Source organism: Rhamphochromis longiceps, linkage group LG16 (genome assembly GCF_057381845.1).
Source record: "Rhamphochromis longiceps isolate RC_006_pf linkage group LG16, R_longiceps_female_GT1.1, whole genome shotgun sequence".
In the NCBI taxonomy this organism is placed as follows: domain Eukaryota; kingdom Metazoa; phylum Chordata; class Actinopteri; order Cichliformes; family Cichlidae; genus Rhamphochromis; species Rhamphochromis longiceps.
In genome coordinates this window covers 4,591,252-4,619,094 of record NC_140572.1, presented here as the reverse complement: position 1 = coordinate 4,619,094, position 27,843 = coordinate 4,591,252, and the positions used below count along the sequence as shown (strand labels likewise).

At 41.4% G+C, this 27,843-nt stretch overlaps 3 protein-coding genes and 2 long non-coding RNA genes across 5 annotated transcripts in view; 3 read left to right on the top strand and 2 right to left on the bottom strand.

Annotated features, from left to right (window-relative positions):
- Window positions 1-27,843, top strand: part of LOC146650428 (uncharacterized) — a 387,448-nt gene that overhangs the window by 156,906 nt on the left and 202,699 nt on the right. The gene's annotated exons all lie outside the window — the stretch shown is intronic.
- LOC146650432 (protein NLRC3-like) overlaps window positions 1-27,843 on the bottom strand; it is a 241,341-nt gene that overhangs the window by 144,566 nt on the left and 68,932 nt on the right. The gene's annotated exons all lie outside the window — the stretch shown is intronic.
- Window positions 1-27,843, bottom strand: part of LOC146650434 (uncharacterized) — a 95,112-nt gene that overhangs the window by 47,512 nt on the left and 19,757 nt on the right. The window lies entirely within an intron of this gene.
- Window positions 21-27,146, top strand: LOC146650435 (uncharacterized). Its single transcript, XM_085383543.1, has 6 exons — window positions 21-155; window positions 239-291; window positions 1,908-2,006; window positions 2,703-2,775; window positions 23,375-24,391; window positions 24,717-27,146. Exons 1-6 carry the CDS (start codon window positions 21-23, stop codon window positions 25,407-25,409), a joined length of 2,070 nt encoding a protein of 689 aa, XP_085239669.1. The 3' UTR covers window positions 25,410-27,146.
- Window positions 15,716-18,577, top strand: LOC146650436 (uncharacterized). The gene is made up of 3 exons (XR_014908011.1): window positions 15,716-16,364; window positions 16,456-16,521; window positions 16,803-18,577. It is a non-coding gene; the product is annotated as an uncharacterized LOC146650436 (long non-coding RNA).

Below are 27,843 nucleotides of genomic sequence, written 5' to 3'. Positions count from 1 at the left end.
TGAGAGGAAGACTACGTGGGATGACCGGCGTCAGGTACAGACTGCTATACCCTGCAAAGCTGTTAGTGACCCATGGTGATGTGAGGAAAAGCTTTACCGATCCCAAAGAGACCGTAGACTACGCGGAGAAGCACCTCTCCCACCCACCTTCAAATGTATTAAAAGCAAGGATATATCTATATGTCTAACGCTGACACAGCACTGTGTTTCTTCTTTTCCCTTTATATTCCATGTAAAGGTGAATATGGAGCGTTTATGGAGCTCGTTTATTGACCAGCTGTCAGTTAGAAGGTAAGAGTTACTAGGTTAACAGAGGTTAGCAGTAACAGTACGGGGAAGTATATTGTGTTGTTCTTTTGTTGTTTTTTATTTTATCCTACTTTACTTTGTTATTTTGATTTTACCTGTTGTGAGTGCTTCCCGTAATTCTCCTTTTTCTTGCGCCGCTGCGGCCAGAGTTCACAACATTACATATTTTTGTATCTATAAACAGGAAGCTGACACTCTCCAGACTTTATCAAAGGTGTGAGCGTCACAGCAGAGGCCTTTGTGTCAACGTAGCTGAAGACAAAACACAGAAACACATGAAGGAGATTTTCCTGGCCTGGATTTTATACAAATATTCTGCAGTACATCAAAAATGAAAGAAAACCATTAGTCAACATATGAACATCACCTCTGAAGTTACAGAGCTTTGATTGGAGACACAGCTGAGCGTTTTGCATTTTGCATAATTAATTACATAATTAATTATGTAACCATAATTAAATGGTCACATCATCTTTAAAGTCCCCAGAGATCAGGAAAAGGGCCTGAGGGTGCTGTGTTTGGAGTCTGCTGGTTACAGTGTGCAGGACCTCACAGGCTGCTGCAGCGTTAGCAGAGGGCGGGACATACACAGCTATCATAATCACGTGTGTAAACTCTCGTGGTAGATAGTACGGTCTCACGCTAACCGCTAGCAGCTCAATGTCCTTACAGCATAGCGTCTCTTTGATAGAGAAATGCCCAGAGTTACACCATCTATCGTTCACAAACACAGCCAGACCCCCTCCTCCCTTCTTACCACTCTCCGCTGTTCTGTCATAAGAGGCTCAGCAGCTAAAGCAGCACACCTGGGTCTCCCAGCCTATTAAAAGCAGCCCTTTGCTTCACCTGCTTCACTAAACATTATTATTTTAAGCAGAGTGGTGTGATTTATGTAGGCATTGCTGTGTGACAGGATGACTTTTCTTGCACACCCACCAAATGAGGGCGCACATGCTTCCACGCCCACTGGTGACTGCACACATCCTTTCAAGGAAGCATTTCATTCATCCCTAACAAATGGAACAAAACACTGTGCAGCGTGTTCAGGTTTGAACGTGGCCCTGGCCTCTCTCTGCATCCACCTGGCACATGCAACACACATCCACTCCCTGCTGAACTGCTTGTATTTGATGTGTTGAAGTTTTGGTAAAGTTTGAATAAATTCCACTTTATTTATAGGAACATTTCATCTGTGGACTCCTGCTTCCCCTCTCCTTGAGCCAGTTTGTGACGGGAACATGACATAAGAAAAGTAATTTATCCCTTTTTGATTCTGTGTATCTGGCGCTCATCCAGTGAGTTCACACTTGGCAGAAACAGACTGAATTTGTCTGGAGAACTTTGGCTTCAGCCAAGTTAGATAAACACACTGTGTCTCTGTCAAAACAGCAGTGTAGTTGTGGCACCCCTGTGAGGGAATGACCACATGAATATTATTTTGTGTAAAACACTCATGTAACGGGACATTTTTCATTGCTATATGTATTTATTTTCAGTTTCTTTAAGAGGATAGAAAATCCATGTAACAGGGATTCATTTTATGTTAGAAAGCAGTGAGGGCGGAACTTTGGTGCTTGCTCCGGGGTTTCGGGGAGCAGTAAGTGGAGCCCACCTTCCGCTGCTTCCTCAGACACGTTCTGGAGGAAAGCAGAGACGCATCGTGTCTTCCTTACTCTGCTCTTCACCTGCTTTTACAGGTCGGTACACGGTGCTCGCACCGAAAATGTTGTTTATTGTCACCATGGTTACCCACGTTAATGTGAATGGGAGAGTTAAGGCGGTCCGCCAAAGTTATTTATATGTAAACACGGGAGAAAACCAGAGGAGTGTCCCGCGCGACCGCACCGCGAGCCCGCTCGTTAGGTGGAGCGCTCGTGAAGCAGAGTCAGTGCGCTCCTATGCTCTGTGCAAACGTGTTGTAATGCTCCAATCAAATCAGTTCTGTGAGATGTGAATGTTAATAGTTCTGTTAAAGTGACTGAGTAGATTAGCTAGTGTAACACAAGCACTCTGAGCAACTCTGTGTAGCTAACAGAGGCATTCATGGGTTGATTCAACAAGCTGTGTTTCATGATGCACTAAATAGTGATTTTGCCAGTAAATTACTGGAGGGAACAAATGTAATGTATTTACCAATGCTGTTATTGAATAGAACTGTTTAGCCAGTAAGACACTGCAGAAGACAATGTGATGTGTTTATTGATATGATAAAAGGATGTAGCTGTTATGGAAAGAAGTGTGAACTTGAGAAACTGAACCAGTTAAAAAGAGTATATTTCACTGATGTTGTGAAATAAGTAAATGTAATTGATGTGAATGAGGAAGCAGCTGAACAGTATATTGAAAGCTCATGTTTAGTGTTTTATAGCATTTATTTGTGTGAAATAAATCAGACTCAGACACGTTCTGGAGGAAAGCAGAGACGCATCGTGTCTTCCTTACTCTGCTCTTCACCTGCTTTTACAGGTAACATATTTGTCATCGAGGTCTTCATCCTTGGGACCCGTAACATAGTAACTTCTTCATTGTTATACTTCTATAGTTTTCCCATTTTGTGAGCTGTGGATGTGGAAAGTGTCTCAGTGACACATCCACATGAAAACGGCGTTACCTTCGTTCATTTGCACGTCAAATGAACGAGCTGTTTGGACTTTAACGTCACAGCTGATGCTTCGATACTCGAACTCAAGAGTTCAGCTTCCACTCAGAGGTACAAGTACACACAGCAAAGATAAACGTGTACACAAGGTGGAACCCACAAGTGCACAGCTCCGACCAGAGATGGGCAGTAATCCGATTACTTTTTTCAAGAAACGAGTAAAGTGAGGGATTACTATTGCAAAAAAGGTAATTAGATTACTGTTACTTTCCCGTAAGCACGCTGCGTTACTGCGTTACTAAAACCGCAGCTGTGTGCAGATGAACAATGGATAATCTATCGAGTGTGGAGAGAGTGTGAGCGTGCAGCGTTTAAAGCGTGGAAGCACTGACCTTACTTTGAGTTTGACTCTGTAAAAAGTGACAAAAACATTAGCATCCGCTGTTCACTGCGTGGGAAGACAACATGCTCACTCACTATGTGTTAATGGGCATGCTTATTTATAACTTTGATAAAATGTCATAAAAATAATTCCATGCCAGCTCACCATTGGTGATCAGGTAGTTTCTGTTCCAGTTCCAGTCCCATAAATCATGAAGCTTGCTGCCAGAAAAGCTTCAAATCTCCTTTGAAAGCTGTTTGTGGTCTTGATTGTGGGAGCTTCAGTTGTCTGACTCCAGCTGCCACACAGTGCTCACTGATATCATTTGCAAAAACCCCAGTGTGACAATATTTATCAGTGAAGCAGAAATCAGGAAGTGACGACTTTTCTTTGAACATTTGCTAAGGCTAAGCTGTGCTTTCTACCACAGTTGGGGATTTCCTGGTTTACAACAAATTATTGTGTCAACACCGCATAAGATTTCAAACTACAGGAAAATCACTGGAGTTATAAGAGGCAGACAACGACACACACACCACATGCATGCTGTTGCTATTTATTGTGGATTAACCTGTCAAGGGCAAGAACAAAATAATTCTGCCTCAAATACAGGAAATCATAGCTTTCCTGTATTTCCTCCATTGTTGGCATGCTGGTTAGTGCTGTTGCTCCACAGTAAGAAGGTCCTGGGCTAAATTATCCATGAATGTAAACGGCTGTGTGTTTCTATCTGATAGACTGGTGAGCTGTCCAGGGTGTACCCTGCCTGGTAACCTATCACTTCAGGGTTATTTCCCAGCCCTGCTGCAACCAGGATAGAGATAGGAGGATGGTAGTTGTTGTAGACCCATTCAATTTCAATTGAAGGATTAAAATGTTCCAGGAGTAGGGATGGGTATTGATAAGATTTTAACGATTCCGATTCCATTTTCGATTCTGTTTAACGATTCGATTCTTTATCGATTCTGGTGATGGAGGCTCGAATAGGCTGCGCGTGAGACTCCATTATCAGCAATATCTGGTATGAATGTGTGTGGATGTATGCATGTGACTGGACTGTGATGGACTGACGACTAAAAGTTTAACTGACTTGATACTGAGACAAAAACGGTGCCGACTTTAGGATTAGTGAATGTCCACAACAATTCACCCAGCCTGTAGAAGAAGGGTGGAGGTTTTGTCTTGCTTTGTTTGTGCAGGAGCAGAAGGATGACAGAGACTAAAGGGGGAGGCTGTAGCTTCACATGAGTGTGAGCTGCAGACTGAACCCTTTGGTTGCTAATGTTGAGTCACTGATGTTTGCATTAAGAAAATTGTGTTTTATTAGCTGTGTTTTAATTAAGGTATCACATTGTATTGTTGGGAATGTTAAATGCTAAAGTGAAGAAAAGCTTTGATTTCACTCATGACTGAACATGTTATTATTAACCATAGCAGGCCACTGTAAAGAGTCAATTAACTGTTATAGAGGAAAAAAAGGCCAAAAACTCTGTTAATACCTATGAATAACAGGCAATGATAGACTTGTCACATTCAAAATAGAGATATGTAATAACAAACACGGGTCCGTGTCATTTAGGTTCTCCATTGAAATAGTCAATCATTTAGAAAAGTAGAATATATATGTCTCAACGCTGTTTCTCAATAATATTAAAAACCTAAAAACTATTGTTGTGGAAGATAGAAGTCACTGTGACAGCCCTCTGACTGTGGAGGACGTTTGTAATCCTATTTCTGCACTTAAGGCCAACAAATCTCCCGGCACAGATGGTTTAACTGCAGAGTTTTATGAATCATTTTCTAATCTCCTGGCTCCGTTCTTACTGCAGCTTTTCATAGGAAGTGTAGAGAATAACATCCTCCCTCCTACTCTTACTCAGGGTCTCATAACACTTATTCCAAAGCCAAACAAAGACTTACTTCTTATTGATAATTGGAGACCCATCTGTCTGCTCAATGATGACTATGAGATTATGGCTTTAGTACTTGCTAACAGAATGAAAGAGTTCTTGGACACAATTATGGATGAGACACAATCAGGCTTTATGAGAAACAGACACCTTTCTAAGAACATGAGACTGGTTTTAGATCTACTTGATTACTCTGATTTGGTATCTGACTATAGCTTCATTCTCTTCCTGGATTTTTAAAAGGCTTTTGATACAATTGAACATCAATTTATTTTACACTCTTTGGAAAAATTTGGCATTTTTCTGTAAAGCTATCAAAACCTTGTACACGAATGGCAATAGCTCAATAAAATGATTAAGACTCCACCCCGAGATTTGACCTGTTATACAAGGAATCAGCACAGCTGATAAGGAGCTCATCATCAGCCAGCTAGCTGATGACACCACACTCTTCTTGAAGAATGCAAATCAAATCCGTCCAGCCCTTAGTGTTATTAGTGATTTCTCTGAGGCATGTTAATACTTTTAGCTATTTTATATCCATAAATCAATGGCGTGTCCAGCGGGGTGGCCTGGGGGGGCACAGGCCACCCCCCCAACCAGACTGGCCACCCCAGGTGCCACCCCAAAGGTAAAACAATAAAATTCAATCAAATGTACGATTATGTTTTCACGGTGAAGCTCAGATATCCGAGTGTAAGTGAATGCAGCATCGGCTTCTGCGCTATGCGCATCATGTTAGCAAAGGTAGGCGAGCCAAGCACGAAGGACAACACTGCAGGGAACAATTTTTCGGTGAAAGAAAATGAGGACAGAATAAATGTCCCGGTAAGTAATAAGTTTGTTGAGTTTAGTAAACTTCGGTGAAATTAGAATCCCAAGGAAAAAATAACACTTAAAGAATTTTTGCAGCCGTCGAATATTTCAGACAGTATGCTACTGAGGGCAGCTAACATAAGAGTTATGAGTTATAAGATGCAGGTCGATGTGTAAAAATAAGTCAGTTGTTTGGTGGTGGCTATGGCAGGGCTTCCACAGAGGCCAGCAGGTGGATGAGGGAAGGGGAGGCAGGAGGAGAGCCCCGAGGCGGCCACCAGTCCGAGTGTCAGGTGAACTGAACTTCAGGTAAGAAGTTATGACCTGCAGTCTATCTGGGTCAGATATAAACTAAGTTTAGGTGGAGTTTATTTTCGTTGTGCTGACTTTTTACCCTCAGTTGCAATAACTCGTACTGCGTTCTAGCCAGCTTGATGGAGTTTTTATACAGCTGGGTGGGTGCTATGATGTTACTGATAGTGAACTTTATTTTATTCATGCCAACGGCTCCTTAAAAAAATGGAATGGTCCCTCATTCAGAGAAAATATTACACGTTTCGTATTGAGCTGAGAAGAGGCGCAGTTTGTCCCGGACTTTAGCTAGAATGGAAAAAGACACAAAGCTGGAGTTATTCTGTCGTTACGCTGCACAGCTGCCTCTTCTTCTCTCATTCTCTCACCCTCTCTCTCCTGTTGCTACTTCAATCATGAAACTGATCAATGATCAGCTGATCGGCTTTTCTCTCTCATTTATTTATCGCCCACTTTGCTGGGTGATGTCGGTTTGTATATGTGGTGAGAAGGAAACATGCAGATGAAACCAGGAGATGTCCTTACTGAACCATCAGAGCTGAACAGGTGATGGAGAAACAGGTTTACCTTTTAGGTGACATGAATGAGTTGAAGGGAAGTTATGAACTGTTTCTGAGAGACAAACAACACCAGGATCCTTTTCTATGTAGCTGACAGCTGGTAACTGTGCAGGGGTGGATCTAGCAAATTTTTGCCAGGGGGCCAGGTAGGGCATTAACAGGGAAAGGGGGCACAAAGAAATACTTTTCTTTCTTATTCTCATTTAAAATACAGCTTTTATTAAATAATTATCTAAATCTTACAACCAAAGTTTTTATCTGACGTAAAATGTATAGAAATCATACATATACCAACAAAACTGTACATCACTGTCACAACAGGGTTTGTTTTCATTCAAAGGCTTTATGGCTTTAATACCTGGTGGGCCGGTCTGTAGTCAAAATGCCCGATTTTCTGTACCGGTCCAGCCCTGCAGGTTAGCTAAAAACTTTGCACCGGAGTGGTTAAAATCTCATCCTAATAAGAGTTAAAAGCGCATTCGGTTATTAGGTTTACAGGATTATTGAATTATGGTTAATGGTTGGTAGAATTTTTTTTTAAACATTATCTGCCACCCTTCTCCAAATCTGTGCCCCTACCTGGCCCCCCCAACAAAAATTTTCTAGACACGCCACTGCCATAAATGTAAGTTTATTAATAAAACACCATATTTCTGCCTTTTTATAAGGATATAAATTATAAATACAATCAATTTCAGACTCAACCAACAAAAAGCCTCTCAGAACAATATTTATATTGTAACAGTTGCTATTGTAATGCAGTGTATCACCACATGGCGGCGCCTCCTGTCTCACGACTGGTGTCACCCCCTTTTTGTTCTTCTTCGAACTCCTCCTGTAATGGATGCTCCCGTGTGTACGCGGACTAGTGTGCTCTTTAGTAATGTGTGGTAGAGGTAGCACTTTTATTTTTGATATTGTAAATAAATGAGTACTTTTTGGAAAGTCAGAAGCTGTTGCTCATTCGCTATCCACCTGCACACCTCTGCGGCTGGCTTCATCTCCACTGTACGTTACAACTGGCGCCCGAATTTTCCCCTTGGACTTCAGACGATTTTTGCATCCCGCCGAGGATTCTTCTCTTCTAGCACGTGAACTGTCTCGGAAATCCCCCCAGTTTTGCGGACGCTCGGACGTTTTCTCCAGCCATGGCTGCAGCCTCAGCTCAGGTGGGACCCGACTAATTTCTGGATACCGTGGTGTGCCGCTGCTCCGCTTGGGAGAAAGAAAGAGAGAGAAGCTGACTCCGCGACGCGAATGGACTCCGTGGATTTGTTATTTGTTGTTGGTTTCGTCTTCTAAGGATTAATTCTTCTGTGGAGAGCCTGGACATGAACATTTCTGCTGGCTTTTCATTCCCCTTTCCCTCTGCTGAGACTGACTGTAGCACATGTACGTGATAGCTTGGCCGACTACAACCGTTGGTGCTGGTCTTCGGCTCAGTATAACGAAACGACTTAAAACTAATCTTGCATTGAGCTCTAGTGTTGCAGACATGCTATTGTAATAACATGGTTCTGATCACTCCAGTCTAATTTCAGTTGTTGGGCGAAATTTTATATGTGGTTTTTCTCAATTTAATCTTGAACGCATTTTTGCAGTTTTGTCTTTCTAGTCTGACCTAACTGACTCTTTTACTGCTATATCAATAACTGCGCTGTGCCCTGGAGCGGCTTAATTTTTTTAAAATCGCAATGGCACACTGCCCAGACGACTCTGACTCAGACATGGAACTTACCTCGTTACCTATGATAGGTTTGTAGCTTGAACCCATCCGCTGGAACGTTGGAGACAATATAATTACACTGCAAAGCAAGACACAAGTAGGCAAGCTTCTTCATGTTTCTCGTGCACGGGAGAAAACCGGACAGAGCGCCGTCCCTTCGCTTGACCCCAGTTCCTCTCGTCCGTTCTCCCGTACCACTGTTCTTTTATTGAGGTTACATGAATATGCATAGGTTCATTAACATATGACGTCTACATACAAACAAAGAGTACCGTGTGTGTGTGTGTGTGTGTGTGTGTGTGTGTGTGTGTGAGTGTGAGAGAGATCTGTGTGGGGTCAAGATGTGACCCTGTGAAGACTCTGGTGTTAGCTGGTGCCAGGACGTCTGGGTCCATCTAACAAAAGGCTCTTATACTTAAACAGATATACGTGTGCTTGCTATACCATAAATCAAAGATAAACTCTCCTAGGGAGTATGTGATTTATACCAAGGATACTGAGTAGAGGAATGTATGCACCCCTCTCTACACAGAGTTAATACAGACCTCTTTTAGGATGAGACATCCTTTCAATCTACCAATGATTATATACTTCTAAGCATATATGAGTAAATGTTTCTAAGCATAAATGACAATCAACAATACAAAATCTAACATTCCCCCCTTATTGACGTTTATGCTTGAAAAGTCCCCAGTTACGAATACCTCATGTCTGACAGGTTCAATGCAAACATTGTTATATTCAGCATATGTCAAATCACCCTAAATTACTGAAAAAGTACACAGTTTAACAAATGTATTAGCGGTTATCCCATTCCTCATTGAGCTCATCTCATGGAAAACTGCATCCTACAAACAAACAAAGAAATTGTTAATTTAATAGTGAAAATAAGAAAGTAACATTTTCAAAACCATCTCAGCTTGGTGGTGTTTTCTCCAGGTGTGCAAATCACATGTCTCTCTGCAGGGTGGTTTGAGTTCTGCAGGGCGTCATGAATGTCTCTTCCAGTTGTTTCCATCACTGTCCATAGGACCAGAGTCCGAATGTATGTAGAATAAACATTCAAACATACTAGTTAGTTTTGTTGTTTGTCAACATGGGTCTCAGCTATTTCCAAAGCTGCAGACCTCTCAGCACTCTAGTTTTATGGCCTCTACCAACCCCCATCACCTCATTCAAGCCTTCGTCCTGTGAGAGGGATATTTATGACTCCTTCATTGTCCACGCTCTGCAGAGAAACACCTCTGTGGAAAGGGTGCAGGTGTCCATTATCTTACTGCTGTTGTGATCCCAGCAGCCTTCAGAGTGTCATCGTATTCACAGTACAGTGGCACAGCATTAGGTGATGTTCATAGGAAACTGCTGTCATCACCACCATAGCTTCTGGTTCCTGTGCTTTTCACAGAATCATGATGTCATCCTCGAACTCCTTCTGCGCTGTCGATGGAGCCTGGCACGCTCCCGTCATCCCTCGAGTTTTCCTGTCCCAACGCTGCTGAAGATGATCTCTGATCCTCCTGAAGTCTCTCTCCTGGCCTCAGCTCCCATCCTGTGGACGATCCTCTCAGGCACTCCTTCTCGTCATGGATAGTCCTGATTTTGGGCCTGCTGGATCTGTCTCAAAACACTCAGCTTCTCTGCCTTCCTCCTGGTTCAGCTGATTCAGCCGTCACGCCTCGCACTTGGTTGCCCTAGAGTTGATCAGAGGCTGGAGGTTGAAGTGCGAGCTTACCCTACGGGGGCTCAATCAGCACTCCCCCCTCACCACCGAAACAACCAAGTGTGAGATTTCTCTATTGTGCTGTCTTGAGGGTGCTGGGGTTTCCTGGGACCTCGACCTCTTTGCAGTGGCTCTGATAAATCCAGGAGGGTCTCTCCGCTATTTTGCAGGCAGTTTCATGGTCCTTGCTGTGGCTCCAAGGTCTGATCTCATGATGGGCCCCAACCAGCTTGACCTTTGACCTCAACCACTGCCTGGGCTATGCCTGGAATGTTTCTCGCTTCTCAGTGCTGCACCTGTATTTCAGAAAGACTTCTATTTGGAGAGCATGTCAACAATCATCAAACCACATTCTTTAGTTCAGTGAACTTCACTAATAGGCCATCAAAGCCTCATCTGAACATGGGTGCACCACTTGCATAGATTTAATACTTGTAAATAAACAGCTAATCACACAAATCACTGCAACAATAATAGTAAACATTGTTTAATGTTAATTCTGGACCCCACCTCTTGACGCATGGACAACCATGCGTCAACTCACCAAACCAGGATCCCTGTCTTAAAAACTGGCTCCACCAGGAGCCTGCATACAATAAAATCAACTTCACTCTTATAAACAATATATCAGAAGAGTAATAAGCATTCAGCATCAGCAAGACAAGTGTCATGTGCAGGTTTTCTCAAATCGGGAAACTACAATTATTTCCCTAATTTGCCTCAGACATGGATCATCCCATGTGCTCAGTTAACATTAATGTAATCGGTGACTTCTCTTAAGCAAATTCACTCCACTCATATATCCCTATGGGCTCAAAGTGGCCAGCTAAGAGCCCATATTCAACTTTCCCAGAAACACCGTAACCTCTTATTTGTTTTACTCATGTCACTTGTCCGCTTCTGCCGAATCCTCCACAGCATTCTCAAAGAAACAAACATTAGCAATACACATTGACTGTGGTCAGACGGAGGTCAGACACAGGTCAACAGGTTCCAGAGGTGCCATAAAAACACCATAAAGGTAGCCAACCCTAGCTGTGGAAAGAATGACAGTCACATATAAACCCAGAAATCCTGTAGTAGGAAAACATTAACTAATCCTCTTATAAATCACATGATCAAACACATGATTAATCATCTGCTGTAAAAAGAAATGTAAATGTTAGCGCTGCGCAGGTGTGTACACTTTCTCACAGTAATGTCTGTGAGCAACACAAGTTAGTGGATGACACACACATAGTAAATTCACAGACAGAAAAGATGGCATTTAAAAGATTAAATCGTCATGCAACCGCGAATGTTGCTGTCATCTTTCTGCTCCTGTAACAAAAAACACATAAATTCATCCACCCTTTTGTCCTGTCTAGGTGGAGGTTAACCTTGAGTCGTGGTCATGTCCTGTCAGCTTTTACCAGTCAGTCAGTTTGTTCTTTATTTCCATTCATTCATTCATTCTTTGCTGATAGTGGAACCTGTCGTCGCATTTAGTTTCCACTTCCAGCAAAATGACGTCATTTCAAAAAGAAAAAGAACTTCTAGATCGGATTACCTTGCTGAATCCGGTTTAGGCTGGGACATTCATTTAATAATTGTCCCAAATAAGTGGCTTTCTCCTGAGCCCATTTTAATGTGGAGAAAACTCACTTGTAAGGCTTTCTCGACAGGTCGTATAGCACTTTTAATTTCTGACGTGCAGATCTGCTTAAAGAAAAGAAATAGACAAACAAAATCAGTGCCTGTTCAAAAGATAAAATGAAAAATAACAGAGATTATCAAACAAAACTTTCAGTGCACTGTGAAAGTATCAAAATAAAAAGGCCTTGTTAAGTCATGACACAAACTCCTCATCTCAGGAGGGTAAATCATACCATTAGCATGGTTCATCATACCATCATACTAATCGGCAGGCTCGACTTCACAACAGAAGAAAAATCATCAGCTAGATTCACTCCAAGCCAACCATCAGCTGCACAACACACACATAAGCCTAATGTGTCTTATTAGCTATGAGTTTAATCACCAGGTCTGTGCTCTTCACTCATTTAGGCCACAGATCTATTTTATTCAATTTTCCTTTTCCCTTCATCATAAAACATGTGACATGCTGTCATGCACTTCATAAAAAAAGTTTGTTCTGACGTATTCAGAGTTGTATATCTAGATACAGAATTCACTCGCACATCAAAGCAGGAAACTCAGTGTTTTAGAGTCTCCACTCAACACAACAACTCCAACACATCTCATTCACTCGTGCTAGAATTCAGTCACCTTTCATTAATCTAAGAACCGATCAACTAATTTGCATATCAGCTATTAACCCACTAAGTTGACAGGACAACAGGAAAGCATGTTCAAAATAGTATCACAAAAATAGAATTTCCCTCATACAGTAAATTACTTATGCTGCATTAATCAAGCAGGAAGCTTCTCCCAATTTACCATTTTAACACTAAATTTATTGTCTGATCACTGGTTAGTCAAACCAGGATCTTTTTTCCCCCACAAAGGTTAAATTGTTGTCCTGCAACCTAGAGAGTCAATTTTTTTTTCTTTAGGATAAATTCAGTATTTGATAACAAGTGTCTGCTAAATTGACACTATTTTAACACTGATGAAAGATAACAACCTAATTTTCATTGCATGGGTGTTTGTGTTATTAGGCAGGTCTAATGCATGTCTGTGGAGCTGTATATCCAGCAGAGCATGTTCTTAAACCTGCCTTTCCTACACACTTCTCTGCTATTATTTAATCATTTCTTAACTAATGTGCTATGAGTCTTCATGAGTCATTTTGTGTTTGGAATTGTTAGTAGGGTTAATGCATGTTCTGCTTGTTTGTGTGATTTTGTATGTTTCTATTTGTTTCAGACTCCGTCTCAATTTTCCAACTTAAACAGTCAGTTTTCTTTTCCCCAGGTTTGCTAACCCAAATTTTGATTTCCCACATTTAATAACAGCACTCTGTGTTTCCACTTACTCTCACTCTGTTGTCCTCTCACTCTCTTGTCCTCTCCCACTTTCAACAGTCCACAGCTGGCAGTTCTCCTTCAGCTTTGTCCTGTGTTCCACTGTCTCTTCTTGCCATTTTACTCCACAGGTGGCAAATGTCAAACTCCAACAGTCTCCTCAGTTCTCCTCAAAAGTTTTCTTCACATGCATAGTGAAGTTGCAGCTTGTTGGAAACACAGTGCCATTCATCCGATCAGTCAGGATGATGGGTTTGCTCTTCTTCTCTGGTGCTGTTTGTCCACATTGCTGCTGCTCACTGGGACTTTTTGTTCAGGACTTTGCTGCTGTCTCTTTATCTGCCATGTTATTGCTTTGGAGCTGCATTCCTTGTCTTCAGGGAGGTGTGAGCTTGCTTGTGAGGTTGAGAAACACATGGTGCTGTAAATAAGTCAGCCAGAAACTTGGCCTGAACGTTTCCAATGATGTTAAACTATAACTTTCTTCCGACCGCTGCATGTGGAAAATTGATTCAGGTCTGCTTTTCACCTGAAAGTGACAAACTAAGACATGTTCATTATCATCATCACTGCTTAATCAACACATCTCTCTCTCTCTCTGTGTTTGTGTGAACAATCCTTTCTTAAAAGCAGAAAATGACATTGTAGTTGTTTTTCGGCTGATCAACACAAAACCTTTTTCCTATGATTATTTTTCTTCGTCTACAATGTAATTTGTCTCTTTTTCACTCTTTTTTTTCCTTTACAATAGCTTGTGATCCGCAAAATCACTGCTCTCACTCACAATCAGAGGCAATTACTTTTGCACAGTGCACAAAAACACTGTGATGTCAGACACATTCACACTCACTTTGTCATCTGCATAAATAAATCATATGGCTGGTGATATGTGCCATGGTGATCCATAGGCATGATCACACGTTTATTTAATTATTTTCAACCCAACAAAACAAATAAACAAAAACATGATGCTGATGCTATGAACACTCCACACACATGAGTCAAGATGCAGGAAAACTGCTCATGGAAACGCTGCACACTCCAGTTATCATATGTCTGTGAAGGTTCTCAGTCATCCAGGTCATCGTAGTCAAAGGAGCTTGCAAAGAAAAGCGTCTGGACTTCTTTAAGTTGCTTGAAGACGTTTCACCTCTCATCCGAGAAGCTTCTTCAGTTCTAAGGTCAAATGGTGGAGAGTCCCAGATATAAACCTAGTGGGAGTGACCCCGTGACCCCCACAGAGGGACAAAAGGACCCCCTGATGATCCTCTAATCACCTGAGCCAAGGTGTGAAATTGGGTGTGGGACCCAATCAGCCAGAGTTTCGTGTGTGTTAACACACACCCAGGAGTTGTTTGCTCAAACACTCTAAGAAATATCTGTGCTGTTAACACAGTTTCATGCTTCAAGAGACACTCTTTAAAGCCTCGTGCTTTGGCACAAACAGCTGGCTTTTCTTTCTCCCTCTTTTCAATGGCTTCCATCGTCAGCACTACATCAACGAAGAGGCCATCATCTGGTTTTCCAAAATGTCCAAAGATTTTCTGGAGGGCATCATGCTTGGCCCACCACCGTGTCTCACCTATTGGACTGAGGCGTCTGTGTCTTGTGTTTTCGGTTTGTTTCTCCCACAGATTAACCCTGTGATAGGACTCCTTGATGAACACAGCTATGTCATTAAGTAAATTAAAGAGTGATCCACTTTCAATGACACTTTGTGTTGTGTCAGCAATCACAAGATTAAGTATGTGTGCATAGCACCACACATGCACATGAGTTGGAGACTGGGCAGTCATGAGTGCTGAAAAGCCTTTGTACTGGCCCTGCATATTTGAAGCACCATCTGTTGCATTCCCAATGCACATGGCCTTGTCTAGATTCAGATGCTCTAAAACTCCGGAAAGCAAGTTTACAAAGTACTGCCCCATGGATGCTTCGCACCTCACTATGGAGACAAGCCTCTCCTGCACAGACTCAGTAACATACCTGATGATTACTGAACACTGAGCATAACCTGTGATGTCTTGGGTTGTGTCTAGCTGAACAGAAAACATCCCAGCTTTCTGGACATCACTGGCGATGCTCTCTTGAAGGAGATGGCCAAGTGCATCAATCACTGAGTTGACAGTTGTTTTGGAGAGTAGGGTGATGAGAGATCCTCTACCTCTTGATCCACTGGTCTGATGCAACTTCTTGCTTTTTTTCAATGCAGTCATTCAAATGTTCTCCAAGGCACATATCATACTTGCCTAATAACACAATTAGTTCCAGAAAGTTACCATGATCGATGGTGTTATCACCTAAGGTGTATGCAGCCTCATTCTCCACATGCCTATAGCTGAGTCCCCTCTTCCCAAGTACTTTGATCACATCCACTATACGCTCTAAAACTTGCTGTCTCTTTTTCACTTGTGCTCTGTGAGCTGACAACTGACTGCCAGCAAACAAGCTCCTGATGTTGCCTTTTGAGCACCTTAAGAAAAAAGCTTCAGCACAGGTCTGGTGTGTATTGCTCTTTTCATGCTCCTCTGTGCGCAGACGTATATGTCGCCAGTCACTCATGCCTGTTATAAATGTGCTGGTGTCAGTCAGCCTTGCAAATGCCAGACACACAAAGCAGAACAATAAATGGTGTTCTTTGCAATAAGTAAGCCACTTCCTGTTGGTGCCATCTTTACAACTGAACACCCTCATCACAACTGCACTGCTACTGTTCTGCTGTGGGTGGTAATCTAAGAAGGCCTGTAATATGGCAGGTTCAGGGCGAGCAAAGTAATCGATGCCCTGGCTCTCACTCTCTTGCTCTTCCATCTCTCTCTCTTGCTCTTCCATCTCTCTCTCTTGCTCTTCCATCTCTCTCTCCTGCTCTTTTATTTCTCTCTCTTGCTTGCTCTCTCTCTTCCTTTTCCTAAATCCCTCGTTTTGCACAGTCCCTGACGTGCTCTCCGTTGTTTTTTCCCTGCTAATTTTAGCATCACACGGCACAGCTTCTGTATCACGTGGTATAAGGCTCCGCCCTTGTCATTTGTTGAGCAGGAAGAGTGAGCGCTTGTTTTCATGCAGAGTACGTCCCGGATCAAAATGTGAAGTTTTACAAATCACCACTTCTTTAGTGAATATCATTTCAGTCTCAGACAATCTTGTTTCTCTTACAGAGGTTGAATGCACCTTCTGCGGATGGCGGTACCACACAGTGTGCGTGGACTTCCCCTGCACAGAAGGCAACTACAAATGCTGTGAATGCTAAATAAACAGAAACAAATGATCCCTGTTGTCTTTGCTTGATGATTGGTTTGAGTCTTGACAATCCACATTGCTGGCGTTGCATCTTTCAATGCCAGCAATGGCAGGTATCAGTGCTCAAAGCTTTTGTGTTTGTTTCCAACAAGTTGCCCACCTCGGGAAACAAAAATGTGTTCTTTTACTTGTCAGATGAACATATGAGACACTTTGACTCTTCAGTGCAGTGTGGAGCCTAACAAAGATCTGTTTTGTGTCCCAGCTGATCAGCAGGAGGAGGAGAGTCTGACGGAGCAGCAGAGGAACATTTTCAGCTACTTGGACTCAGCTCAGCCACTACAGAGGAAACAATGAGCTCAACACAGAAGGTGACCGACAGAGCAGGACCATATGACCAAAGATATTTATCACCATATACATTTGAACATTTGCCATAACGATGTAGCTGACGATAGAATTGACACCAGACAAAATACTTTACAGCTGCACAACTTTATTAAAAACCCATCAATGTATTTTCACTGAAACAAGCAGCTGTTGTTTATGTGCATTAAAGTTATATAAAAATGTAACAGTGCAAATGCAAATTCCTCGCTGACAGTTTAACCAAAAGGCGTTTCCAGTGGAAACTGGCCGACACATCCTGAGCATAACCATGTATAATATCCACTAAACTTCAGAAGAGGTTATACAGTCGTGGCCAAAAGGTTTGAGAATTGCATAAATATTGGAACCTGGAGAAGTTGCTGCTTAAGTGTTTATAATAGCATTTTGCCTGCACTCCAGAATGTTATGAGGAGTGATCAGATGAACTGCATCGTCCTTCTTTGCCATGAAAACGAACTTAATCCCCAAAAAGCCTTACCACTGCATTTCATTGCTGTCATCAAAGGACCTGCTGAGACCATTTCAGTGATCGTCTTCTTAACTCAGGTGAGAATGTTGGCGAGCACGAGGCTGGAGATCATCATGGCTGTATCCCGATTCAGGTTCTGCAGCTTTAAAGTCCTCAAGGGCCGCGTACTCAAAGACCGCTAAGGCCGAAGTGCGAGGCTCGTAGGCTCGTGAAATGGGACGTCTAGCCTCCGTCGCGCTGCCCAGGTTGCCTAGCAACCATGATACTAACAGCTGGAAACGTTTCATACAGCTTTGTTTGACAGAAATGAAGGAGAACATATTTAGTTCATTTGTTTCTACATGAGCTCTGTGTGATTTGATGAGTATCTGAGGCTGAGACCACAGGACTGTGAAACATGATTGTTGGGCTTCATTTCTGTGCTGAACAGTCGTTTAAGATTAGCTGTAAATAACAATTAGCTGATGTTGTTCATGAGACTAAAGTCATCTCACTGTGGTAATGTAAATATAATATGGCCAATATTATAGTTATTATATTAATCACTTCACTCACAGACAAGTATCTGTGACAGTGTGTATATAGATGTGTCATATATAAGAGACAAATATTGTTCATTTAATATGTTGGTACTAAATTTGGCTCAATGCTTACATATATGTGTAAAAAGCAAATGTAGGAGCTGTGATAACTGTGTCTGATAGAATGAAGAGTAGACTGATATATGAAATATTCCTTTATTGGGTGAGAAAATCAGACCATGTCATAACTGCTTTAAGTCACACAGAATAGATAAATTCAAATTCAAATTTTATTTGTCACATACACAGTCATACACAGTATGATATGTAGTGAAATGCTTGGACAACTGCTCGTGACCTAAAGAAAACAAAAAAGGAAAAGGCTATGAATAAGATAGGAAATAAATATGAAAAATTAAAAAGGGTAAATTTAACTAGGAAGGAATAAAATATAAATTAAGGTTAAAAATGAAATAACTGTACAACACACTGGGAAAGAATAAGATAAAATATATAAATTAAATTGAAAATAAAATAACTGTACAACAAAATACACAATATAGAACTATATAAGAATGTATGAACAAAATACACAAGAAGTATAAATAAATATATACACAATAACAGCAGCAGTGATTTAAGTGATGAAGTGAAAACAAAGTCCAGTGTGTGTGTAAGAACTATATGTGTGGGTCAGTACTGTGTGGTGGTGTGATTGAGAGACCGTATCGCCTGCGGGAAGAAGCTCCTCCTCAGTCTCTCTGTGTTGGTCTTCAGGGAGCGGAATCGCTTTCCTGACCTCAGCAGAGAGAACAGTCTGTTGTTGGGATGGCTGAAGTCCTTCACCATCTTCCTGGCCTTGGTCCAGCACCGCCTGCTGTAGATTGAGTGCAGGTCAGGGAGCTCAGAGCGGATGGTGCGCTCAGCTGACCGCACAACCCTCTGTAGAGCTCGTCTGTCCTGCATGGTGCTGTTCCCGAACCAGGTTAAGATGTTTCCCGTCAGGATGCTCTCTATGGTGCACGAGTAAAAGTTCCTGAGCACCTTGGAGGGCAGTTGGAAGTCTCTCAAGCGTCTGAGGTGGTAGAGACGCTGACGGGCCTTTTTCACCACGGTGTTGATGTGACAGGACCATGACAGGTCCTGCGTGATGTGAACTCCGAGGTATTTGAAGCTGTCCACTCTCTCCACTGGGCACTCGTTGATGACGGGGGTCTGGTAGTTCCTCTCCTGCTTAGTGCTGAAGTCCACTATCAGCTCCTTTGTCTTACTGACGTTTAGAAGGAGGTTGTTCCTCTGGCACCAGTTCTCCAGATTCCTAATCTCCTTCAGGTCTCGTTGTTATCAGAGATCAGGCCCACCACGACGGTGTCGTCAGCAAACTTGATGATGGTGGTGGAGCTGGTAGTGGCCACGCAGTCATATGTGTACAAAGAGTACAGCAGGGGGCTCAGAACACACCCCTGGGGGGCTCCAGTGCTGAGAGTGGTGGAGGCTGAGACATGTCCGCCCATCCTTACTGCCTGTGGTCTGCCAGTTAGGAAGTTGGAGATCCACTGACACATAGATGAGCTGAGTCCCAGATGCTCCAGCTTGGTGGTGAGTGTGGAGGGAATTATGGTGTTAAATGCAGAGCTGTAGTCTATGAAGAGCATTTTAACATAATTCCCCCTTCTAGTGTCCAAGTGAGTGAGTGATGTGTGGAGGAGATGAGAGATGGCATCGTCTGTGGAACGATTTGGACGGTAAGCGAACTGTAGTGGGTCCAGTGTGTCTGGTAGTGAAGAAATGATGAAGTCTCTGACCAGGCGTTCAAAGCACTTCATCACTACTGAGGTGAGGGCTACAGGGCGATAGTCATTGAGAGAAGCAGGGTGGGGTTTCTTCGGGACAGGAACAATGATGGACTCTTTGAAGCATGTGGGGATCACCGACTGAGATAAAGAGATATTATAGTTATTATATTAATCACTTCACTCACAGACAAGTATCTGTGACAGTGTGTATATAGATGTGTCATATATAAGAGACAAATATTGTTCATTTAATATGTTGGTACTAAATGTGGCTCAATGCTTACATATATGTGTAAAAAGCAAATGTAGGAGCTGTGATAACTGTGTCTGATAGAATGAAGAGCAGACTGATATATGAAATATTCCTTTATTGGGTGAGAAAATCAGACCATGTCATAACTGCTGTAAGTCACACAGAATAGATATCAGATCCTTAAACAGGCTGACTTCTGCTAAATGGGTCAAACTGGGCAGAAAGTCTACAAACACATAACATCCTTATAGAATATGATGTAACACTTGTTAAGGTTCAAAATTGAGGAAGGAGAGTACAAACCACCCATGGTCCAGAAGCTCTTGGTCAAACAATGATTTTTAATGAATACACACGTGTGGGAAGACAACTCTGTACGCAGACAGCAATTAGTCTTCAACTTAATCAAAGCATGAACAGATATTTTATAGCATCAGGGTTTGATTTACTGACGCCCCTTCATGCGTCACAGATACATTTTTATACATAGATCAGATCAACACCACAATGACTTTTAACCCAGAAGATCATCTTCTATTTTCATGGATGGTACTTTCCGTTCTTGTCTTAAAGTGAATTGTTCCTCTTTCTTGCCGAGACATGACTAATCTCTCCTCTAAATAAATCTAACTCATGTGTGTGTGTGTGTTGACCTCACATGCTCTTTGTGTCACCTCTTCACCTACTAACTGTCTGTGTCTCGTCCTCAAATGCTCTTTCTCAATTCACCTGTTGCACTTCTGACCTTTCACCAGACCAGAGGCTCACTGAGACTATATGTATGTCTTCTACTAAATAAATGTTTTAACCAAGAACCTCTACTTAAAACCTTAATATGAAATGACCTGATATATAAGTGTTTTGTAAGCATGTATTGCAATTCCTTCTATGTTCTAGTTTTCCCTCAGCATGTATCACCTGAACAGTCACGTCAGTGAAGCTTAAGACCTTTAAAGAACCTGAACATCAACTCAAATAAGCACAGATATGCATTGTGTACACAATAGTTATAACTGCATCTGAAATACAAAATTAACATCATCATAAACATCTTAAGGCCATCTTAAAGCTATCTGTTACATTGTCAAAGCAATGATCATACTGCAGATTATATTATTAATGCAATGGTAATAATGATGATTATTTAACAATAGCAGTAAAATAATTTCCCTGCTCCACACACTATAGATCAACTTAGCTCAGAATATATAAAGCATATAAACAGTTACAGCAATATGATGCAACAAACACAGCAGCTACTGATCCAAAATACTCAAAGCTTCATAGAACTGAAACCAACATTTATTTTTAGCTCCATTCTGCTGCTGATACAGACTTTAGGTTTCTGAACATTAAACTTGTTGCTGCCTTTCATAGTGTGTAACCTGAAGGCCCTGAGTACTTTCTCCCACACTGAAAACACTGGGAGGATCACATTATGTGAACATTACCTAATAAGACTGATTCAGCACAGACAGTTATGTTAAACTTTCCTAGCCGTCCTTCACAAACAGGGAACAGTCTGTCTATTCTCTCCATCTGTCAGCTGCTGCTGGCTCTTCCTCCTCCTCTTCCTCACACACTGCTGAGTTTGTCCTGGTGGATCATCAGGGCTGCAAAGCCTCACAGATGATGTGCAGCAGTGGCTCCCTCAGTCTGTCCTCACTCTGGACACTTGCAGTCGTCACACATGGAAATCAAATGTGTGATAAGCTGCAGGATTCAAACACAAGTGTAACTTATAAACACATGTTCATACTTTTATTCCACAATCAGAGAGAAAGAAACAGAGAGAGAGTGCAGGACAGACAGACAGGTGACAGTCTCAGGTGTACACACTGCTACACAACAGCAGGATTTAGTGTTTGTGTTATTACGAGTGTAAACAAGAAGAGTTCCAGATGGTGCAGTGGACACATGTGTGACTGCTGTGATTGAAGCATCTTTCTTTCAGCTTAACGAGTGAACCGTCAGCTCGTTCAAACACACGTTAAAGTGCGTTTGGCTCGACACCACCGAACAGAGGCAGCAATATAACACAGCTAACATTAACAGTGCAGTGAATCCTGCTTGTGCCGTGATGTTCAGGACTGCAAACCGAGCAGCATCACTGACTTTCAGCTTGTTGTGTTTGTGGATATATGACTGACTTTAATTATCCACAAAATCATCACATTCTCTGTCAGATTAAGGTCGACTATTGAACGGCGTATATTTTAAAGGCTTTAAAACCAAGTTAACGCTGAAAGTACAAACATCACTAATGTCACATAACTCTGCCGACAAGGCATAGCTATGGCTATGAAATGCTCTTTGTGTATCACTTCTTCGTTATGAAAGATGTCATTAATGCACTAGTAATGTCTCATCTGGAGTATTGTTCAATCATTTGGTCAGCAGCTAATGAGACAGATCTTAACAGACTTCAGTTAGTCCAGAATAAGGCGTCCAGATTAGTGTGAAGATGTTCATACTATACTAATATTGATCAAATGCATAATAACCTTTCTTGGCTTCCTGTACAGGCTAAATTATTCTATGGCTTACTTGTAGTTCTAAAGAAAGCAATTCTGTTAAACACACCACATTTATTCTGCTCAGCTGCAGTATCCAGATGAAATACATCATCATATTACACAGTTTTCAACAAGCTGCAATTTAGTAAATGCTCGAGTTAAAAGTAACGTTTTGTAAAACTGTTACATTTAGAGCAACTTTTAAGTGGAATAAGTTGCCTTTAAAAATTAGAGAATTATTCAAAACTTCAATGAACACTTAAAAGCCGATTTACAGAGCTTTTAGTTGTTGTAAATATTGTAAGACATGATTTGTTTTTGAAATTTGTGTAATGTGCCTCAATGTTATTGATATTATTATTATTATTATTGATTGCTTATATTTGAACAATTGTGAAACCTCACTGTGGATGTAAGAGTGAAATTATGTGGATATCTTGAATCCACTTTATTGTGTAATATTTTATGTGAGTATTTGACGGAAGACGAGCAACATCTGTTGTGGAAGCTAACGGGGTTCCTTTAGAATAAACAAACATAGGATTTATTATCACTGAATAATTCTGTATAAATCTATACAAATTATAGAAATATGTAATAGGAAACAACAAAATAATCTAAATTATAAAATAGTGTGTGTGTGTGTGTGTGTGTGTGTGTGTGTGTGTGTGTGTGCATGATTTTAGTGTTTGAACAGTCATGAATTATCTTTAACAGCAGGTTGGATGTAATGTGTTAGAACTACCAGCAGGTGGGGATAAGAGACCTTTAAGGTGTTTGGTGCCACGCTCCACCTTCAGGTTTAAAACTAGTGTTAATGGAGTTTGAAGGTTGAGTTTGTTCCACGACTGCATTTCACTCACTGCCTCTGTTTGTATCTGTGTCACTGCAGGACCAACATGGAGCCAGAAGTCAGCGCTCTCAGGAGGCCGACAAACCTCACAGAAGAAAGGGAGAGAAAAAACACACCTGTGACGAGTGTGGGAAGGGTTTTACTGTGAGGGCTAATCTAAAACGGCATCAGGTCATCCACACTGGAGAGAGACCGTTCAGCTGTGACTTGTGTGGAAAGTCTTTTTCCTTGAAGGGTCACCTAAAAACACACCAACTCATCCACAGTGGAGTTAAAGCGTACAGCTGTGATCAGTGTGGCAGAGCTTTTACTCACAGTAGCCACTTACAGAGTCATCTAGTTACCCACTCTGGAATTAAGGCATACAGCTGTGACGAGTGTGGAAAGTCTTTTTCCTTGAAGGGTTACCTAAAACAACACCAACTCGTCCACAGTGGAGTTAAAGCGTACAGCTGTGATCAGTGTGGAAGAGCTTTTACTCACAGTAGCAGCTTACAGAGTCATCTAGTTACCCACTCTGGAATTAAGGCATACAGCTGTGACGAGTGTGGGAAGGGTTTTACTGAGAGGGCTTCACTAAAACAGCATCAGGTCATCCACACTGGAGAGAGACCGTTCAGCTGTGACTTGTGTGGAAAGTCTTTTTCCTGGAAGGATTCTCTAAAAAAACACCAACTCATCCACAGTGGAGTTAAAGCGTACAGCTGTGATCAGTGTGGCAGAGCTTTTACTCGCAGTAGCAGCTTACAGAGGCATCTAGTTACCCACTCTGGAATTAAGGCATACAGCTGTGACATCTGTGGAAAAACTTTCAGCCGGAGAGGGCACCGAAATGAACACCTACGCATTCACACCAGACATGATGTGTACTGCTGTGAACAGTGTGGCAAATACTTTACAACAGACGCACACTTACAACGACACATGTTTACCCACACTGAGGAGAGACCTTATCAATGTGACCTGTGTGAGAAGACTTTTAAAGCTCCACATCACCTGAGACAACACCAACAGATCCACACCAGAAAGAGACTCTACAAGTGCAGCTACTGTGAGGTATGTATTTATATTGTTATCTTGTCATTTTAGCCTGACTGTTTGGAACAACTCTGCTCATTAAACTGTGTTAGCATGTTAGCAATTCTACTGCATGGAAAAGCAGCTCTGAGTGATTATTCAGATTTTCCTTTCAGTTATGATTTTAGTATTACTGTAGTATTATGGTGGTAGTATTGTAGTTATTGCAGCCCAGTAAACTGAGTGTGTTAACTGAAACAGTCAAATGTAGTTGGACGTCTGCAGAGATGCTCTTTATTTCAGGCGACGTTCAGGATACAAATGTTGAAGGACTGACTTACACTGTCTTTGTGTCTTTGTTTAGAAGCAGAGCGACACAGATGGATCCAGTTCTCAACCCTGTCATCACTGTGGTGGTGGGAAAGACTTTCATTGTGACCTCTGTGGAAAAACTTTCAGTCGGCAAAATACCCTAAAAGTACATCAACGTAGACACACTGGAGACAAACTGAAATACTGCAAAGAATGTGGGAGAAGCTTCACCACACCAAGTGATTTAAAACGACATGAACTGATTCACAGTGGGGTTAAAAAGCACCTCTGTGATCAGTGTGGGTCATCCTTCACCACTGTAAGGGACCTTAAATCACACAAACGAGTCCACACAGGAGAGAAACCACACAAGTGCAGACACTGTGAGAGAAGCTTCTCACAGTCAGGTAATCGTAACATTCATGAACGTGCACACATGGAAGGAAACTACAGCTGTGACCAGTGTGACAAGAGCTTCAGGAATCTCAGATCATACTCTGAACACAAACGATCCCACGTTACTAATAAACTGTTTCACTGTTACCAATGTGCCCAAACATTCACCTCATTGTCTGCTCTGTGCAAACATCAGCGCGATCACTCAGGGCTGAAATCACTCCCATCACTGGATCACAGTGAATCTGAAGACACAGAAAGATCCTCTGGTTTCTGTGTCGGACTCAAAAAGCTTGAGATCAGGCTCCACAGAGTTCAGATAGAATCATTTAAACTTGTGTTGAACTGAACTGGTTGCTGGGCTGAACTTCTACATAATACAGATCTACATGGGATCTTCTTTTCTGTTGTTTTACTGAGTCAGTTTTGTCCTTTTTTCTCTGTCCTGGTTTTGCTCGTCTGTAAATGATTGAAACTCAGTCAAATAGTTCATTGTTCTCCAGCAAAACGTTTTGGAAACTCATGTTTAACCTTTAAAACTCTGGCATGTTTTAGCACACAAGGCTTCATTGGGGAGTTCACTCATGATTGGACCATGAGAACAAAGGTTTTTAGTTCTTTCAAAGAGAGTCTTGGAGATGTTTGATGTTTCTGTTTTTCTGAAACCACCTGAAAGAAAAACTATTTTTCTTGCTTTATGTAGTGTGGAAGTTTTTAATGTTTCTTCATCTGTGATGTTCTTGAATGTGTTCACGTGAAGATGGTACAAATAAACTGTCCTTTCAGCTTTAGCTCCTAATTTATTCATTATTTATGGATGTAGCACAGCAGCCGTCTCTTGATTAACACATGGAGGGCTCGGGATCTGATGGTGTCGTCTCCCTAATTTGCCCACTCAGTAAATCTCACTCATGGCCAAGAAATTGAAATAAACCTTGTTTCCCTGCTGGATAGTGATCCACTGTAACTCTGCTCCTCCTTCCTGTTTAGGATTTCTGTGGCTGAAGTAAAATTCCCTCCATCCATCACTTATCCCAGCTAACCCAAAGTGAAATAAAGTTTTGCTCGTCTTAAAAAAGCATTACTGATGATGATGATGATTTATATAAAGTGCATATAGCAACAGTAGCACTTTAGTTTGGACTTTATGATTTCTGTAACTGGAAAATATTATTTTGTTTAAAGACAGAAGTGACCACATAGTTGCAACATCAAAGGGAAATATTAATTAATTAGCATCAAGTATATTTGTTGCTTAAGCATTTGCACTATAACTTAAGTAGGATTATAACTTTTAAGGAAGGAAAGATTTCAGATATTTAGTTCACTGTTTCAGTTATTTTATATGAAATTAAAACATTTACGTTGGTCAAACATGATGCTCTAAATCAAATAAAAGTTTGAAAATAAATGATGTATTTTTAAATGCTGCAACAAATGTTCACAAAATGTAACTATAATTAAAACCAGTTAAACAAAATCAAATGTTTGAATCATGCTTAACCAAATGCCAGGCTGGAGAGCTGAACCTAAAGTATACGTAGAAAGATTTCAACATCTGAGCAGTTTTTAATGTTTTTATCACATATAAATGTCACAGCAGTGGGTCCTGGCCCAATGCTTTGTGTTTTTGGTTTTCTTTGACTCTTGTTTTTCTTGCTTTTTGTTCTTCTTATTTATCAGGCTCTCAGTAATCTTAGTTCTCCCTCCCTCAGTGTTCATTTCAGCCTGTGTTTAGTTTCTGTTCCCGTGTCCCACGTTTCATCGTTTCATGTCGAGTCAGCCCTGTCTCTCTGTTTCCTGTGTCTCCCCAGTCAGCCCCGCCTCCCTCGGGCACTCATGTGTGATACAGAGTAATAAACCTGACTACATTTGCTACACTCTCTTTATTACCTGTTACTTTAAAATTCATACACTAATTATGTCTGCCCATCTCTCTAATGTGAAGGTCAAAGGTCAACATCCCAGTGACATAAGAATAATCCCAAAGGGGCAAAGGCAGCGGTTAATTTAGCACATTTAGCATTAAGGGTACAGCAAGGATATACTTTTACTTATTGTGGCAGGGGTGTGGTCTCTGGCCTGCTGCAGTGGAGGCTGGTGGCGGGACATTGGACTGCACAGGTGAGGGTGATGGAGCTCATGACTCTCCCCTTTATAGTGACGGAGGAGACTGGCGTGGGGGAAGCGTGTAGTGGAGGAAGCCGAGGAGAGAGCTGGTTTCTGGCTACAAAGACGGCGTCAAACCAGAAAAGATTGCTCGTGGTCAAATAATGTGTAATAATAATGAAATAAATAGGCCATTGGGAAAAACGGGATTTTGAAATAAAGACTGACTTTGAAAAAAAGGACATTTTGGATTAAAAATGGCTGGGAATAAATAAAATGCCTCAGGAATAAACTCTGTTATTGTGAAAAATAATGATCATGAAATAATATTTCACAATAATAAGTAAATTTATATAGCAGAATGCAATATATTTCACAATAATGAGCTTCTTTTCAAAATGTGTTCAATTATTTCACAATATCATTCTCACATTACATATCTGTGTCTCATTTATTCACATAGTTATTTATTTCATCATGACTTATTTATTTATTTAATTTTGAACACTTTGGAGTTCCATATGGTTGTAGTGGGCTTGTAATGTAAATGTGGTCTGATTAAATGTGACATTAATGCTGACGCTGCTTAAACCTGATAAAACAGTTCTATTAGTGGGTCTGTGTGATCAGCATCAGTGGGTGAAGGTGAGGCCTTGACTAGTAGAACGTCATGT

What these genes read in the sequence shown, in the direction of transcription:
- LOC146650435 (XM_085383543.1), top strand. Translation starts at nt 21, where the DNA reads ATGACCGGCGTCAGGTACAGACTGCTATACCCTGCAAAGCTGTTAGTG. An exon ending in CTCTTCACCTGCTTTTACAG is followed by an intron (nt 2,007 to 2,702) that starts GTCGGTACACGG and finishes GAAATAAATCAG; the next exon opens with ACTCAGACACGTTCTGGAGG. An exon ending in ACAAGTGCAGCTACTGTGAG is followed by an intron (nt 24,392 to 24,716) that starts GTATGTATTTAT and finishes GTCTTTGTTTAG; the next exon opens with AAGCAGAGCGACACAGATGG.